The 18,022-nt window shown below is 36.9% G+C and overlaps 1 protein-coding gene across 1 annotated transcript in view; it reads right to left on the reverse strand.

Annotated features, from left to right (window-relative positions):
• The window catches only part of LOC150095344 (dystrobrevin beta-like), a 243,568-nt gene that overhangs the window by 88,526 nt on the left and 137,020 nt on the right, over positions 1-18,022 (reverse strand). The window contains 1 exon segment of the mRNA XM_090410663.1: positions 10,657-10,740. Coding sequence (XP_090266789.1) covers positions 10,657-10,740 — 84 coding nt within the window.

Consider the following 18,022-nt stretch of genomic DNA (forward strand, 5'->3'; position numbering starts at 1 on the left):
CTACTGTTATTAATCTTTGTTTGTCTTTTTGTTTTATTGTCCAGATTTCACTTCCATACATTAAGACTGGTAGGGCTAATGTATTGTATACTTTTAGTCTGGTTTGTTTTTCAACTAGGTTTGGTTTAAATATTGAGTTAATTACACCTGTTATTTTTAAATATTTTGCAGTTTTTACATTTATATCTTTTTCATATGTGATCATACATCCTAGGTAGTTAAATGAATTCACCTGTTCTAAGATCTTGTTATCTATTACTATCTTAGTTCTTGCTGGATCTTGTCCTTTAAAGGCCATAGTTTTTTATTTTTCTGTAGATATTATCATACCATAATCTTTAGTTCTCATTTACATCTAACTTATTAATTAAATTAAATATTTACATGCTGACATTTTGCCAACTCAAATTAACATTATCCAGTCACTGAAAAGATGCACTCTTAACAAAGTAAAAAAAGACTACCTATGGTTGCCTAAGGGTCAAAGCTGTATAACTGAGAAGAGACCTCCACATAGCCTTTAAAGGAATGTGGACAACCGACCAGGGCTTCTGACCTAATGTCCAATCCGCACCTTCTCGTGGTGCACCCTGTTAGGTATCTAGATACTGAACGAACGAGGATGGGCTGGCAATTTGGGATTTAGCTAACCAAATTGTATTCTTATTGGCTTAAACCTTGGTAATTTACTCACATTTCATAATAGAATGACAAAAGAATTAGATAAAGAAAATAGCTATACCATTAGAGGTGACACTAGAGAGTAGTATATGGTGGAGTGGAATCTAAAAGAATGAGGATGACTGGTGGAGTGCCTTAACGCTTGATACTAGGGCTACTACTCTTTAATTTGTATACAACAGATTCCAGTTAAATGGTCCACTGGTTAATCAGAACAGCTGTTTTATTGATACAAGTCTGGAAGAACTAAAACAAAATGAGAATATATAACAAGAATGTGCTTCAATTATTTGGGATATGATTCCATTTAACTGGTCAGCCAGTAACCTCTACCATATGAAGTGTTAAAGAAAAATACATAATCCCTATTTAGTGTCGATGACATTTGCAATATTGATGAATCAGGACTATTTTATTGTACCAAGTCGGATGGTTCCCTGTGTATAAGATGGATTGTGTTATGCTGTTCAAAATGTCAGGAACTGATAAGTGATTACAAGAACCTGCCACAATGCCCAGCAATTATGATCAAATTACACATTACACTTTACCTAAGCTTGCAAATATTGATTTTAGATAGCATTTTAAATCTATTACAGTGAATTTTCACCATAGCAAATATCATTATAACAAACAAACAAGAAGTCCCAATCTGGAATGAAAGTTTGGATGTTGATTATCACTCATGTTTAGTGATAATCACTAAATTCAGTGTTGATTGTAGCTTACTAAACCAATACTTTGCCTTGGTCACCAAGGCATCTTCATGAGCAAAGAAATATACTAAGCAAATGGACACAGGCACACCAGCAGGCTGGCAAACAGACTGATTGAAAAAAAAAAAAAAAGCAAGCTCTTTACAGTCTAACTGGTACCCTCTATAGTAATCAACATCCAAGCTTTCATAGCAGATTGGGACTTCATGTTTGTTATAATGATATTTGCTATAGTGAAAATTTTCTGTACAGGGATGGAACCTTACTCTTACTGAAGGTCTCAAATTGATAGTTTCTCAGATTTTTGACAATCTGATGCAGCAATATAGACTAATTAGTCTATATAGAATATAGACTAATAAGTTTAACAAGCCATGTTACAAAATTACTAATGAGAATAATCCTAGAAAGAATAAAAGGCACTTTGTCAGTAGAAATAGAAAACACTCAATCAGGTTTCCAAAAAGACAAAAAGGTACAAGAGAAGGAATCTTCAATTTGAAAACATGTGAAAGAGGCCTTGACAACCAGAAAAGCATATATCTTTGTTTTATTGATTACACCAAAGCATTTGATTCAATAGATCACAAGAAATTAATACATATCCTACAGAATAATGGGTTAAAAGGAAAAGATCTATGTATAATTACAAATATATACTGGAATCAAATGGCCTCAATAAGATATAAAAATACATATTCTGGCAACTTTGAAATCAAAAAAGGAGTAAGGCAAGGATGTGTCTTATCACCCTTACTGTACAATATATATAGTGAGCAAGTTTTTAAAAATATTTCAGAACTGAAGGGTGTAAAAGTCAGGAGGTAGGAACTTCAACAACTTCAGGTATGCAGATGACACAGTTCTTATAGCTGAATCTGAAGATGATCTTCAAAACTTAATCACAGAAATTTACAACAGAAGCTTAGACATGGGACTAATTATTAACCTAAAGAAAACAAAGTGCATGATTATATCAAAAGAACCAATAAATAAGAAACTGAACATAACTGTTAACAAAAAGAAAATTGAACAGGTTCAGTCTTTTATATATTTGGGACAAATGTTTACAGACAGAGGAAATTCCCTTAAAGAAATAACAAGAATAGAGATAGCAAGAAAAGCCTTTACTGATATGAAAACTGTTCTAACATCCAGAGATATTAATATAGACACAAGAAAAAGCTTAATAAAATGCTATATCTGGTCAAGCCTTCTCTACAACAGTGAAACTTGTACTCTAAATAAAGAAGCAGAGAAAAAATTAGAAGATTTCAAATTGTGGACCATCAGAAGAATGTTGAAAATACCATGGACAGAGAAAATGAAAAACGAAGATGTTTTAAAGAAAAAAAAAAGGAAAAGAACTTTAATGAAAATAATTAAAGAGCGAAAACTTAAATATTTTGGACATCTAACTAGACAAGAAGGCATTCAGAAATTAATATTAGAAGGGAAATTGGATGGGAAAAGAGGGAGAGGTAGACCCAGGAGAACGTGGTTTGAAGACATTAAGGACTGGACTGGCTTGAATTACCATAAATGTTCCAGAGCAGCAAAAGAAAGAAAAAGGTTCCGTGACATGGTTGCCAACCTCCTTCTAAGGGATGACACTTGAAGATGCAGCAAAATCTGTTTAAGCTTGGAGAATGTTGTAATGCTATGGTGGATTCCAGAAAGAGTCTCTCTGATTTAAATCTGTTTCTGTATAAGAGGAAGGATTTCCACCTGGATCTGGTGATATGTGGTGATAAGAAATTATCTGCCATCTGCACTACAGCCATTCTGGTGTGTTACACCAGAATGGCTGTAGTGCAGATGGCAGATAATTTCTGTCTTCGTCCAGATAGATATCAGCAGTTCTGTTTGTCTGAAGTTTGCAGGTACAAGGAATATTGTAGATCCCAGGATGGTCTAGATGGTGGATAGGATCATTTAGCAAATGGATCAAGGTAGCTAAATTTTGGTAAGACCTGAAGCAGATCTATATCTTACACCTTCTAAGAATGCATGCATTTATTCTGAGGTGACCCACCCTAGAAAAAATTTCTAGGGATGGCAATAGATTTTTACATTCTGGATTTTTTTAGGAAAGGGGGAGGAGATTAAGAGAACAGGTGGAAAGCCCAGATGATTGAACTGTTGAACTAAAAGCCCAACAAAATCATCATGGGCATAATGCTCTTCTCAAAGAAATTCACAGCAAATTAATCATTATAACAAATTATTCACTATAAAAAAACATTCCAATGGTCCTTAGTTCACTACAGTGAATTTGGACTGCATCTTGTATATCATATAATCTACAGTTAGTGTTATCATCTTAGAACCAAAAGGCTTCACTTCAGCAATGCAAAAATTATAAAAATTAAGTGGATATTAAATCCAGCATTATTTCAACGCCGAATGCAGAACCTATAAAAGTTTTGTATGAAATTTGACCAGAGAGCGTGCCGGAATACATTTGCCGGCATTTACAAGATGCCCTAGTCAGACCTTATAGGAGAGATGATTGCTATGCCCAAGCATCCATATATGAAATTTTTGCATTGTCGAAGTGAAGCCTTTTGGCTCTTTATTTTAGTAAATACTTTTAAGCACCAACCGAGAGTTTGCTTACGGAAAATACATCTCTCCAACGTTTCAAGTTCCTTAGTGTTGAAAGAGAGTTTTTGCTCTCTTAAGGTTTCTGGCTGGTCTCTGACGAAAACCAACCAGTTTGAAACAGCTGTCAGGCCAGTGAAACCTTATCAAAATGGACCAATATGAGGGGAATATATGTATGCCTGGGCATAGCGATCATCTCTCCTATTAGGTCCAGTTAGGGGAACTCTTAAATGCCGACAAGTGTATTCCCACAAGCTCTCCAGTCAAATTTCATATGAACATGAAACTTTTATAGTTTCTATATTCAGCTTTGAAATAATGCTGGATTTAATATCCACTTGATTTTTATAACAAGTATCTATAATTTTATAGTATTTCTATCACAGAGTTGAAATGGTTCCACAAAATAAAGGAAGCATTTGCCACGCAAATGCTTTTCCTTTATTTTGGTCTCAAGCAGACTGTTCAGTAGAGAAGATGTGTGATAAAATCAAGGCTACATGTATTGTATCAATCCTCCCAAGTCTGTGTTGGCTCAGGATGGTGTTAAAACTAATCACAGAATTCTTTGGAATGTGATACCAAGCTAATCCACATAAGCAATTTTAAAACATGAATGCTTATTTAAGTGTGCTTGTTTATGTATTTAGAATTGACTGTATAGTTTTGTTGTAAGGCTGTCTGTAGAAACTGATATGTATGATGTCGTATCTTTGCAATAAATGATGCACTGAGTTTTTCCTTAATTTCCAATCAGCATAAGCAACTAGATCTGTGCACAACAGTCAAGATGCATTGGTACCAAAGTTGTATAAAAATAAGGAAAATAACTTTCTTCACTACTTGTCAGCATGCTCTTCAACATATAAGTGACCTGTTATTAAGCTATTATAGCCTGGTTTTGCAATATGTCCTTTGAATTTCAACTCCCTGTCCAGCACCATCCCCAAATTCTTAATTATTAATTTCTTGTTCAGTTCCATCAACATTAAGCTGGCCTGGCTGGCCGAGTGGTTAGTGTATCTGCTCTCCAGCCAAAAGGCTGCAGGTTCAAATCCCGCCGTGGGCATGGATGTTTGTTTGTGAAAAATACTAGTGGTGGTGGTCAGCAGTAGATGGCGTTGGTGTAGATGATGAAGGTAGTTGCGGCTGGTGGATTGATGGAGTGGTGGAGACAGAGAATTGTAGAGTAAGTACGCTCCCTCAATGAGTCTTTGGACTCCCTGGAGGTGTTATGTAATAATAATACATGGCTTGTAATCTTTCATCCCAAAGTGTACACCCATACAATCAGCTAACATTATTCTTTGCCCAATCTGTCAGTCTATTTAAATCATCCTGCTGGATCTACATGTCACCTTTATTACCTATTACTTTCTCTTCCTCACAATCATTAATGTATAAATTAAATATCATCAATCCAAGTAGAGTCCTGAAGAACACCCCAGATCACCTGAATTTTTCTAGATTTTGCTCTACCATACTCTACTTACTGGGAGTCTATTCATCAGCCATCCAATTATCCATATTATCAACTGCATATCAATCCCATTTCACCAATTTATTATTATTACCCCAAGACCCCATGAAGTCAAAGACTCATCTAGGAGGTCCTTTTGTCATACACACAGCTCATCATACCACACCTTAAACACATTTAAATTCTCTGTAGACACCACACTTTAAGGCAGGGCATTCCAATCATTCACAACTTCGCATGCAAAAAACCTGCGTCTCACTCCCATGCTCACACCCTCCTTATACAGCTTCCAGGGATGACCTCCGGTTCTCCCCTGATCTCCCACTGTTTTCTGTAAAACTTCTCCAACGCTGATCCCCATAACAACCCTTATAAACCTGTAGGTCTCTATCATATTCCCCCCCTCTTCCTGAGTTTTCTGAACCCTTTCCAACATCTCTTCATCCTTTTGAAAACCAAATGACCAAATTTGGGCACAGTAGTCCATGTGTGGCCTAATCAAAGCCTTATACAATGGAATAAAAATCTACCCTCTTCTACAGGTCAGTGTCCTCTGATCATTCCCAATAGTCTTTGTGTTGTCCTTACAATTTTGGCAATGTGTCTCCTAAATTTCAGATCCTTATTCACTATCACCCCAAGATCTCGTATTTCCTCCACCTCCAACAATAAATCCCTACAAAGTAAATTCTGCATTCCATTTTTGTGCCCCAAATTTTAAAATCTTACATTTTGCAACATTGAACTCACATCCCCCATTCCTGTGCACTTTACTCAATTTATTCAAGTCTTCTTGTAAGACCACAACATCTCTACTCTTCATAGCTCGTCCCAACTTTGCATCATCTGCAAACAACTGAATATCTCCATCCAAATCTTTGCTAATATCATTAACATACAAGTTAAACAGCAATGGCCCTAAAACAGACTCCTGAGGATCTGTGAGACCACTAATAACTTTCCTCTTCCGAGATAATGCTCCCCCCATACACAACTTGCTAATACCTATCAGATAGCCAGTCTCCAATCCAATGCACTAATCTAATATCAAACCCCATCCACTCTAGTTTCACTATCAACTTATCATGTGGTAATCCATCAAAAGCCTTTGAGAAATCTAAGTATATTACTGTGTATCTATCCCTCTCCTCTGTCCAAGAAAGCCATCACCTTATTGCAATAAGTAAGTAGATTATGAAAACCTGATCTCTCTTTAGCAAATCCATGCTGTCCATCAAAGATAATACCATTGTCGTCAACCCAATTCTGGATCCTAGTTCTCACCAGCTTCTCCAACAACTTAACCACAACACCTGACACACAGATAGGCCTATAATTTGATGCTTGAGTGCTATCACCTCTTTTATGAAGTGGCACAATCTTGCTCTCCTTCCACTCCTTTGGAACTTGACCCCATGCAAGACTCATTAAAAAATATGTCAAGGCAGACTGTCAACTCCTTGGCACATTCCTTCAGAATACATGGTGATATATTATCAATTCCCATAGCATTATTAACATCAAGTTTGCTGAATTCCCCATACACCTGTTGCTCACTTACAGTCAGTCCCTCCTCCATCATCAACTGCTCTCAATCTCTCCATGAAGTCACATTCACAAGAATGAAAGACCTTTAGGAACTGCTCATTAAGTATCTCCACTATGTCTTCAACAGCAGTTGCCCTTATGTCATTTTCTCCAATCAATGTCAATCTTCCCTAATCTTTTTTTTGCTGGCTACATATCGAAAGAACTCTAGGATTCTTTTTGGCTTCATTAGCTAACTGCTGCTCATACCTCACTTTTGCTACCCTTACCAATCAAGTCACCAGCCTTGCCTGGTCTTTGTAATCCTCATGAAATTAGTTATACCACTTCTATGCTGCATTCATAATGCCTTTTTTCCACTGCATTGCATGCTTAATTTCCTCATTCAATGATCTGCAACGATCTCTTTTCCAGCTAACTCCTTACTCCATGTTACACCTGCAAGCTGTCTCCTGAGCTATTAATAATCACCACCCTTGTAGTTCCACATATACCCTTTTCTCACAGAGGTCCTCACACTGCAGGCAACCACCAAGGTAATCACTTCATGGTCACTCTCGCCAACTGGAGGGTGATTTGACACCTCATTTATAATTACATCCTCTGATGAGATTATCAAATCCAAGACCCTCAAATCTTCATGTGCCCTCTGTTACATACTGTCTGAGGTAGTCCCTCAAAAACTCAAGAAATTCATTTTCTTTACTTCCACTTGCTATATCATCACCCCAGCCTATATTGCCATAATTAAAATTACCCATAATGATCACCCTTTTCTTATTTGCTTGGCTAATTTGATTATACATTTCATAGTCACTACCATCCATATTACCAGGTCTATTACAACATCCAACAAAGTATTTCATTCTATTCACCTCTGTCTCACACTATACTGCCTCAAAACCACTGGCACTATTTCTCTCTTGCATCTCTACTTTGTATGGACATAACTTTCTCTATCATCAATAGCACTCCTCCCTCCCTTTTTACCCTTTCTATCCTCATGAAACACATCATACTGTTCCATCTCTATTCCTGTCAGGATGTTGTCCTCATCCAACCATGTCTCACTTATTCGAACAATTTTTGGGTGAACAGACTCAATTAATGCAACTATTTCATTTGCCTTGTTTTTTACCCTTCTAGCATTTGTATACAAACACAGCAGCTCATTGCTGGATTTATAGCTAGTTCCACTGATACCACTCATTCGATCTGATTTCTCCATGCTCAACTCAAGCCATTTCCCTTTCTTCTTATTCATCTTAGGACCCCCCCCTTCAAATCCAACTGTTTTCTCTTGATCCCAGGTCATCCCCTTCCTTTCCTGTCTACACATGTATTCACATCCTCTTGGAGCATCCACCTTTTCACGCTGTGTTCCCCTGTCCACCCTGAGCCTCCCAGTTTCCCTGTCCATCTTGCACACCAGTTCTCTCACTCTCTATACTTATGCTCACTCCTTCATTCATAACCACCTCTTCAAACTCTCCTGTCTCTGGCTGTTCCACATTGCTTCCCACTTGATCAGATTCATTCTCTGCATTCACTTCTCTACCTTCCAGCAGCAGTCTCTCCAAGCAGCTCACACCAAAATCACTCAAATGCAGTCCATCACTCTTATGCAGTTCACTTCGTCCTTCAAACTCATTACACACATTAACAAACTGCACTTCTTTCTCCTCACACATTTCCGATAACATATCATTCATAATCCTTGTTCTCCACCTCTCTCACCACTGTCATACCTAGGCAACATGCTTACTACCTTTCTATCACACTCTTCTCTTTTATCTGTCTAAGCAACCTCCTGATATCCAATCTGACGTATTCTTCGCAGTGAAGTCATTTGTACCTATTACAACTACCAATTCTTTCACTCGCATACTTCTCATATCCAATGCCTCAATCACTCTACTCATTCTACCTCCAGTAAAACATTCTTTGTGCATCCTCTCATCCAGCACACCTTTTAATAACTGAATCACCATACAACATTACTTGCAGGTTTTCATTACCTCTTTTATACCAACATTATTTGTTTTCATCATTTTCACTCTTCCATACATATCTTGAATTTTCTTAACTTCATTCTGCATCCATTTCATCTATTGCCTCATCCTAACCAACTCAACTTTCAAATCTTACATAACATTTCACTCTCATTCATTCTTTTGAGTTTTTGAGCTTTCGAATCTTGCATCATACTTTTGCTTTCATTCATTCTCACAATTTCTGCCACATTCACATCACTTTTATCTTTCTTACATTGATTAAGTTTCTCAGATGGCTTGTTCTCTTTTTCAAAACTTTTTAACATTTTTTCACTGCTCTTTTACACAGTTCTCTATCAGATGAGCACTCATCCTTCTCGTGGCATTCTCGCTACTAACACTTTCAGTCATCAACAAATTAGCACCTGATCAGGTCCTCATTCAGTTCACACTTTGCACACACACACTCCTTTCATCCACCTTAAATATCCACAATTTATCTATATAATCAAATGAGTGCATATAGCACACCTCACATTTCATGAAACAACTGAAGTCTAAATTAAATTTTTGCATGGACAAAGCCGCACACCATCTTTCTTTTGCTGGTTACTCTAATATCAACGAATTTGTAAATAAACTTGAACAAAATATTCCACACATTAATAACACTACAAGCACACAACCTTTATAGCAACTCTTACACATGAACACACACTTTTATACTATTACTTATTTCAAAAAAAAAATTATCTGAAATGGGAGCCTTCTTTACACACCGCTACTTCTTTCGTGACATGAGCGACCTCTCTAAGACCTCTCCAGAGTTCTGTGTTGTATCACATCATATACCTTTGCAAAGTCCAGCATTATCATGGTGCAGCTATTTTCTTTATTCAGCTCAAACATTACTTTATTATAGAACATCTGCCACTATTATTAACTGGAGATATTTGCTGGAAAGCAGTTTTAGACAAGAGTGCTTATTTAAAGAAATCCTGTTACAATGTTCCAACTCGAACCATTCTGAAAAATGAGATTGTTGCCTAGAACTCCATTATTCAGCATTCTTTACATATGTATATCCATTTAAAAGGATTTCTTTAGCATAACAGCACATCTGTTCTGAAACTATAAAAGCTAATTTCTGAACAGTTGTTTCCTGTATAATTTCAACCAAACTATTATCATCAATGCTGAGAACGGAATGAATTAATCATTTTGAATATGTTGTTACTTCAATTAATGCTGTTGCTTTAAGCATAAAGAAAGCTTTCTGATTTTATGCTCTAAATGTATTATTAAAGTTTGAAAAATATTCATATGAAACAGAAGAGTCTGAAATTCAGATTAATCAAATTAACTCCATCTCAAGCAAATGTTTATAGAATGCTTAGGTTTTTCAGCAATATTCTCAGAACTACCATGTGTATTGAAGAATTATAACATTTAACAAAAAGATCACATTAAAAACAATGGAATGCAATATGTGACATACAATAATAGATTTAGTTCAACATGTGACATACAAGTTGGAAAGTTTGAAAATTGAGATCCTGCTCTATTATAACTTTAATTTAAAAAATTTAAATATCTGCAATATTTCAGTAAGATATATCTATTTAATTACCTTTTACTAGCAACAAAGCTATCAACAGAATAGACATCATAAGGTTCTAAAAATCCATTATGGCTAGGAAGTGGTGACGGTGGCCTACAGAGAAAAAAAAAAGAAAAAACAGATAGTCAAACTGTGACTTGATAATCCAAGAACTTCCTACTGCCTCCACTTATCACTAACTTGCCCTGCAAGAAAACATTTAGATTTATAGCAGATTTTCTTTCCAAGTCATCAGATACTTTTTGAAAAAGTATCTGATAATTATTATTGATATAGAGCCTCCATAGCCTCAGTCAGTTTCAACAATGCCATTTGGTTGAAAAGACCCAGATTTGAATCCCATCTAGGACATGAGGAACCTTTATTGGGACTTTTGTTCTAAATATGAGTTAGTAAGTCTCATACTTTTCCCCAAAAACTTGGGTTTCTAATCCTGCAAAATAGGCAAACCAGCTAGAAGAACACATGCAATATACAGCCGTAGAAAACTGCAGAATAACAATTAATCAATCTGTTCCTACCAATTTAGTTTCAAAGGCCTGCAATGGTACAGTGCCGATGTAAGCGTAGCATAAAACATAACAGAAAATACAACAGATTTATTCTGCAAGTTTATCTCACTGGAGAATGTTCTGCTATGTTCTTTTTTTTTTTTTTTTTTTTTGTGGTCAAGACATTCTTCAACCTCTTCAAAAGATTATTTTATATTCTTTTTATGCTAAAATCCACACCTTAAAGCTCTATTTTGCTATTATTATTATTATTATCATTATTATTTGACACCTCCAGGGAGTCAAAGGACTCATCGAGGGAGGACACCTGCTCTACAACTCCATCTCCACCATTCAATCACCGACCAACAACATCTACCACCACTGGTATTTCCACAGACAATCACAAACATCCATGCCCATGGCAGGATTCGAACCTGCAGTTTTTTAGGATATGCTATCCACTCAGCCAATCAGGTCGGCAATGTTAAACCTCAACATTATCAAATTCCTGATATGTACCCACTCTTGGGGGGGGATACAGGATACTGTAATCATACTACATAAGTAAATTTGTATATTACTATTTGTGTATCTGGATATAATGCACTAATAATCATATATAAAAATTAATATTAATATTTTAATATAAATATTCATTTGTGAAGTTATACATCATCTTTTCCCTTTTTACTCATTTATTTAATCCAAGGTCTGTGTAGAGTAGCCCAGATGCAGTGAGATCAAGTATTTATAAAGAGAAACAATGTCAATGTTCTTATTCAATGGCTTTCTTAACTTAATATTTCATTTTTACCAATTTTGCAATGTATCCCACAAAATTCAACTCCCTGTCTACCATAATATCTCAGTCAATTTTTTGCAGTGCAGTTGCAAAATATTAATACCCTAACTAAATTATATTTTTATACTGCAATTGTATACCCTGATCAATTTTCTTCTTTCAAGTTTATAAATTGAGCTTTCATGCCTCTGCTAATCACATGGGATGCTCCTCAGGCTAGCACCATTTTAATTATTCCTTCTTAATTGCATTGCTATTTTCTCATCAACTCAAATCTAAGGTGTCAAATTAGGAAATTGCAAAATCAGATGCAGGAAAAAATTGATTCAAAAGAACCACAACCATATTTCTCTACCTTCATTTAACAATCTCTATCATGCATCTCCAAAATGTTTTTGAGTCTACAATAGATTGTCCAAAAAGAATGATGTAAGATTGGTGGATCTATGGTCTGTATTTGACAGAAAGAAGGATTTGTACAATGTTGATGGACTGCATCTAAATGGTTTTGGTGTTAGATGTCCAGAGAGAGAGCTTTGTTCACCGAGCATGCTGAAACACAAATTCAGGGAAACTTAAGCAATTAGGGTGGAAACAAGTGAGTTTGTGTGTGTGTAGGTACCCTGAAGCAAGTGCGTGTGAGAATGACCAGGTGAAGAATCTAGTCTCTCAAGCAAAAATATTGAATAGGCTAGTCAATTCAGGAAGTAAAGGTGGGTGGGGGTACCAGAGAGATGCTGCAGTTTCTATATACTAATGCCAGAATGGTTAGTGTAACCTGGAAAAAAATTATAAGCATTAGTGAGACTTGGCTAACAGCAGATGATGTAGTTACAGGGATTGAATGTGAAGGGTTTAGTATTTTCAGGGAAGATAGAGAAGACAGGATGGGTGGAGGAATACTGCAGATGATAGCAGATGAATTGCAGTCAAAAAGAACAGGAGATAGGTGGGAGGGTGGCTGTTCATTTGAAGCAGTCTGGTGTGAGATTAAAGTCAGTAAGACAAAACATACAGTTGGTTGTTGCTATAGGCCAGAAAGTTGCACAGATGATCTGGAAGACATGCATCGGCAAATTAGTACAATGAGTACAGGTCGAGCGATTATTATAGGGGTCAACTATGGAGATATAGACTGGAAGGAAGAAAGATCACATGGCAGGAAGGAAATGAAATTTAGACACCTACTAAGAGATAATTACTCGAGTCAGAGGATCAAAAGAGATATCCATAACCAAGGTGACCACATTGCCTCCAACTGGTGAAAGTAACCATAAGTCTTGACGTGGGAGATTGTACAACATGAGGAATATTCTGTATATGTGGAACTACAAGGCAGGTGATTATGACAGGCTTAAGAAGAAGCTTAAATCTGTGTCACAGCATAAAACACACTGCAGGATAAGGATGTTAGTAGTGTATGAGAGATTGTTAAGGATCATCTAGAAGAAGTAATATTAAATTGTATACCTAAGGTAAGCAGGTTTAATCAGGTAGGATTTAGATGGATGAGTAATATTAAGCACAGCTGCAGCAGAAGAAAATGCTGTGGAGGGTATATAAAGACAAAGGTGACCAGAAGATCCATGAAAAGTACAAGGTTCAGACAAGAAAGGTGACTAGCATGGCCAGGAAGGAAAATTCAGATTATGAGAAGAATTTAGCCAAGCAGGCCAAAGGAAATTCCAGACTTCTTCTGTTATGTGGCAAGTAAGAGGAAGAATGACTGTGGAAGATTAACCTTAATGAGTAATGATAGTCACAAGGTGACAGAAGCAGATAAAATAATTGAGTTACTCATTAAGGTTAATCTTCCTTGGGATGATATAATCTTTGCAAGAATACCTCCTCCTAGTGAGGTTAATGCTTTAACATATGTGACAAACACTAATGCAGGAACAGAGGTGGATGAATTTGGAGATTTTTAGGATATTGCAGAATCTCCATGTAAATGCAGCTGAGGGATTAAATGGGATATCAGCTGGGGGTTTGCGAGAATGTGCAAATTACTCAGAGGCATAGCCAGGGAACCGACAATGCTTCTGACTTGGTTCTTTAATTTAAGTCTCAGGTCTGATCAAGTTCCAAGGGAGTGGAAAGAGGGCAAAATAATTCTGTTGCATAAAGGAGGTTCTAAGACTGCAGTAGCAAATTATAGACCAATCAGTATCTCACGCGTGGTGGTATAAGTACTGGAAAAATTGGTCAAAAAGAGAATTCAAGAATGGATGGATAAAAATATGACACTGTATGAGGGGGAACATGGCTTTGTGAAGGGTTGCTCATGCCTTAGTAATTTACTATTTTTTTTTTTTTATAACAGAGTAAGAGTAGAATTGGATAAAGGAAATGACCACATGATCTGCTGGATTTTGCAAAGGCATTTGACAGAATACCACATGGAACTCTTATGCAAATTAGAACAAATGGGGATGGATATGATACAGGTTAAGTGGATAAGAGGGTGGACAGATATCAAAAAGTGATATATGGAGGTGCAGAATCGACACAAAAAACAGGTGACTAATGGAATGCTGCAAGTTTTAGTGCTGGGACCCATTACTGTTTAATTTGTGTGTATATGATATAGAAAATAACCTGAAAGGAAATATTCAGTTATTTGTTGATGATGTGAAATTAGTAGAGTAATATTTAATCAAAGCGATGTGGAGAGCTTGCAAGATGATTTAAATACACTGACAGTATGGGCAAAAGATAATGGGTATCAGTTTAATGTGGATATATGTAAAGTTATGCATTTTGGGATAAACAGATTACAAGCTGTGTATCACATTAATGGCACTGAACTCCAGGAAATAGATGAAGCTAGAGATTTAGTGGTGGTAGTAGAAGACAGGGAGCTAAAGCTTAGAGGACATACTGCTAAGATAGCAGTATGTCCTCTAAGCTATTGCTTGGCTATTGCAGAACACATTAACAAGTAGAGATAAGGAAGCTGTTATTCCTCTTTTATAAAGAGGAATACAAGGTCTTGATATGTCCACATCTGGATTACTGTGCTCAGGTCTGGTCTCCTGGGTTTCTTGGAGATGAGGAAGCTCGGTAGAAGATTCAGAGGTAAGTGCTCTGTGGAATTCTCTATGAAAATAGATTGAGGGTGTTTGGATTGCAGAAGTTGGTTGAGAGGAGAAAAATGGGGGATATGATAGAAACATTTAAGTTGCTCAAAGGTTTTTTTATAGGATTGATGCAGGGGAAATGTTTCAGCACTTGGCTGGAGAGGCCAGAACAAGGGATCATCCCTGGAAGTTGAATAGCTATGGTTAGTAGGGAGTGCAAGACTAGATTATTTTGCTTGAAGACTTGTGAATGAGTGGAATGGGTTGCCAGAGTCAGTTGTGAGTGCTTTGTCTGTTAATGGGTTCAAGGAGAGGTATGATAGATTGTTTAGAGAATTTGGGTCTCCTGGGATGAGACTTTAGACTCCATGGACCCATATAATAATAATTATTATTATTAATATATAACACCTCCAGGGAGTCCAAAGGCTCATCGAGGGAGGGCACCTGTTCTACTTTCCATCTCTATCTACCAACCGCTACTACCTTTGTCATCTACCACCGACATTCACCACTAGAATTTTCACAGACAATCACAAACATCCATGCCCACGGCGGAATTCGAACCCGCAGCCTTTTGGCTGGAGAGCAGATATGCTAACCACTCAGCCAACCAGGCCAGCCTAAAAAGTTCCTCTAGACAGCGACTAGAATTGAACTTACAACGCTCCCTCTTCGGTCAATCTAGACATGGATGGCACTTTCACTGAGCTACACACAAACCATATAATAATAATAAATTTCAAATCTGATATATAACCAGTACTTCGATATTATTTACTTTCTTCTCCCCACATATTTCATGTTATCCATTAATATAAAAGGTATGATATGTGGACTAAAGTATATTTTTTTCTATTTTGGAATAGTGAAATGTCAAACCCATTTTTCTGCTGATATTTTACTAATTTTGGTATAGTGATGGGCAATAATGATGATTGCAAGACTCATGCTTGCAATCATCATTACTACCTGTTGCAGAAGCACAAAGAGTAACAGCAACTGCCAAATACTCCGTACCCTGTTACTAGTTGTTTAATAGAGACATGCATGTTAGATACTATATATTTTTTTTTTTTTTTAAATAATTTATTACTTCTGTATAGGAGTAATTTCTCCTATAGAAGAGTAATAAATTAAATTTAATTTTTCTCTTACATGTGTGAAGTTGCTATTAAAAAAATATAGCACCTCTATACTCTGCCACTGCCTAGCAGACTGTGGCATGCATATATAACATATGTATATGAACCCAATGCATATCCATCCAGATAATTTGAATATTTTTCATGGCAATTCTGAATAAACATGTCAAAGGGAAATGTGGCCTAAAGGTCAATAGTATCTACCAAAATGTTACATCAGTGAACAGTAATGTCAAAATGGACTATGATGTCAGAATCTGTCAGGATTGGATTTTTATTTATTTATTTTGATTAAAGTTCAGAGAATGTTTAATGAACAGGGGAGAGCCGCCTATGGGAATGCGTGTTTGGGGGTAGGGGTGATTTGGGTAAATATTTGGCCAGTTTTTGCTTGCCAGAGAATGCTAAATTTAAAACCCCCTGCTTTTGACCTTCCCTGGCTGAAAGTTTCCTTGCCCCACCTAGTAACATTCCTCAGCTGCATTTACAGGTCTCCAAACTCTGAAAACCATAAAGACCTCTTTACCTTCCTCTCCATGAAACCCAACAATCTACAATCCAGCTACTCCAAACAGTGAAGTCATTGTCCTAGGTGACTTGAATGTCCACAATTCCAAATGGCTCCCCTTATTCAACACTACAGATCAAGCCAGATGTGAAGTGGAAGTTTTTGCTACAAGCAACAATCTAACAGAAATCATGCTGCCTGATAATTCAGAATTCCAGATAATCCCCTCCACTTTGCCAATACCCTTTCATTTTTTAACTAGTTCACCTTCTAGACACATTATAGATGTTACCTCTCTTCTTGGCAACTCAGATCACAATCTAGTGCAAGTTTCCAGTCTCATAAAACACTTCTACTCTGACCACACTCAACCTCATGTACTCTGCACTAGAAAGATACAAAGTGGGATGATCTCCAAAACTACTACTCTTTTTTCCCCATGGCATGACCATTGCTTATGCTCTTCTGACCCAGACAACTGCACTGAGTGAGAGTCATAGAAATCATCCTCAGTGGCATGAAGACCAATATTCCCATTCATGGTTCAACATGGATACAAAATTCCTATAGTTCAACAGAAGATGTATGAAAGCAGTTGAAGGGAAAACGCTCAGCTTACTGCAGGTGGCTTGCACGAAGAACCCAAGCTTTGTACTCAGTCTACACAGAGGCATGCAATAAATGTAAATCAACTATCAGCAAATCCAACTTCACAAAAGCCACTAGCAGAAAATTAGTCTCTTATCCAAACAGTAACCGTGCCTTCTGGTCCCTCACAAAAGCCATCGGATGCAACTTCTGCTCACCTATGTTCCCACCTCTCTTCCATCCAAATGGCACCAGTGTTATAACCCCCCAAAGAAAAAGCTGACCTCCTAGCATCACTTTTTTCCTCTAACTCCTGCATAGACGACAAAGGCAATCATCTCCTTCCATACCAGCAACCATAAAAAGAATATTAAACAACCTGAACACTACAGTCATCTGTTTCCAATGGCATTTCTCCTATTCTACTCAAATGCTGTACTTCAGAGCTAACATCTGTCCTCTATCATCTCTTCAATCTTCTATACTCAGCAGGCACCTATCCCATCGCATGGAAATTAGGCATATATCCAACCTATTCCATAAAAGGGAGACAAAAGCCTACCGTCCAACTACCAACCAACTGCCATCACCTCAATCCTCTCCAAAATAATGGACAAAGTTATCAATAGTCAGCTTCTTCACAACATAGAAGTTCACCAGTTAATCAGTAGCAACCAGTATAGATTCTACCAATCCAGATCCATAGCTGATATCTCAGCCTACATCACTCACCACTGGACATGTGCCATGGAAAGGTT

Source organism: Typopeltis vanoorti, chromosome 20, assembly GCF_054136105.1.
Source record: "Typopeltis vanoorti isolate ZY-2024b chromosome 20, IOZ_Tvanoo_1.0, whole genome shotgun sequence".
NCBI classification, from domain to species: domain Eukaryota; kingdom Metazoa; phylum Arthropoda; class Arachnida; order Uropygi; family Thelyphonidae; genus Typopeltis; species Typopeltis vanoorti.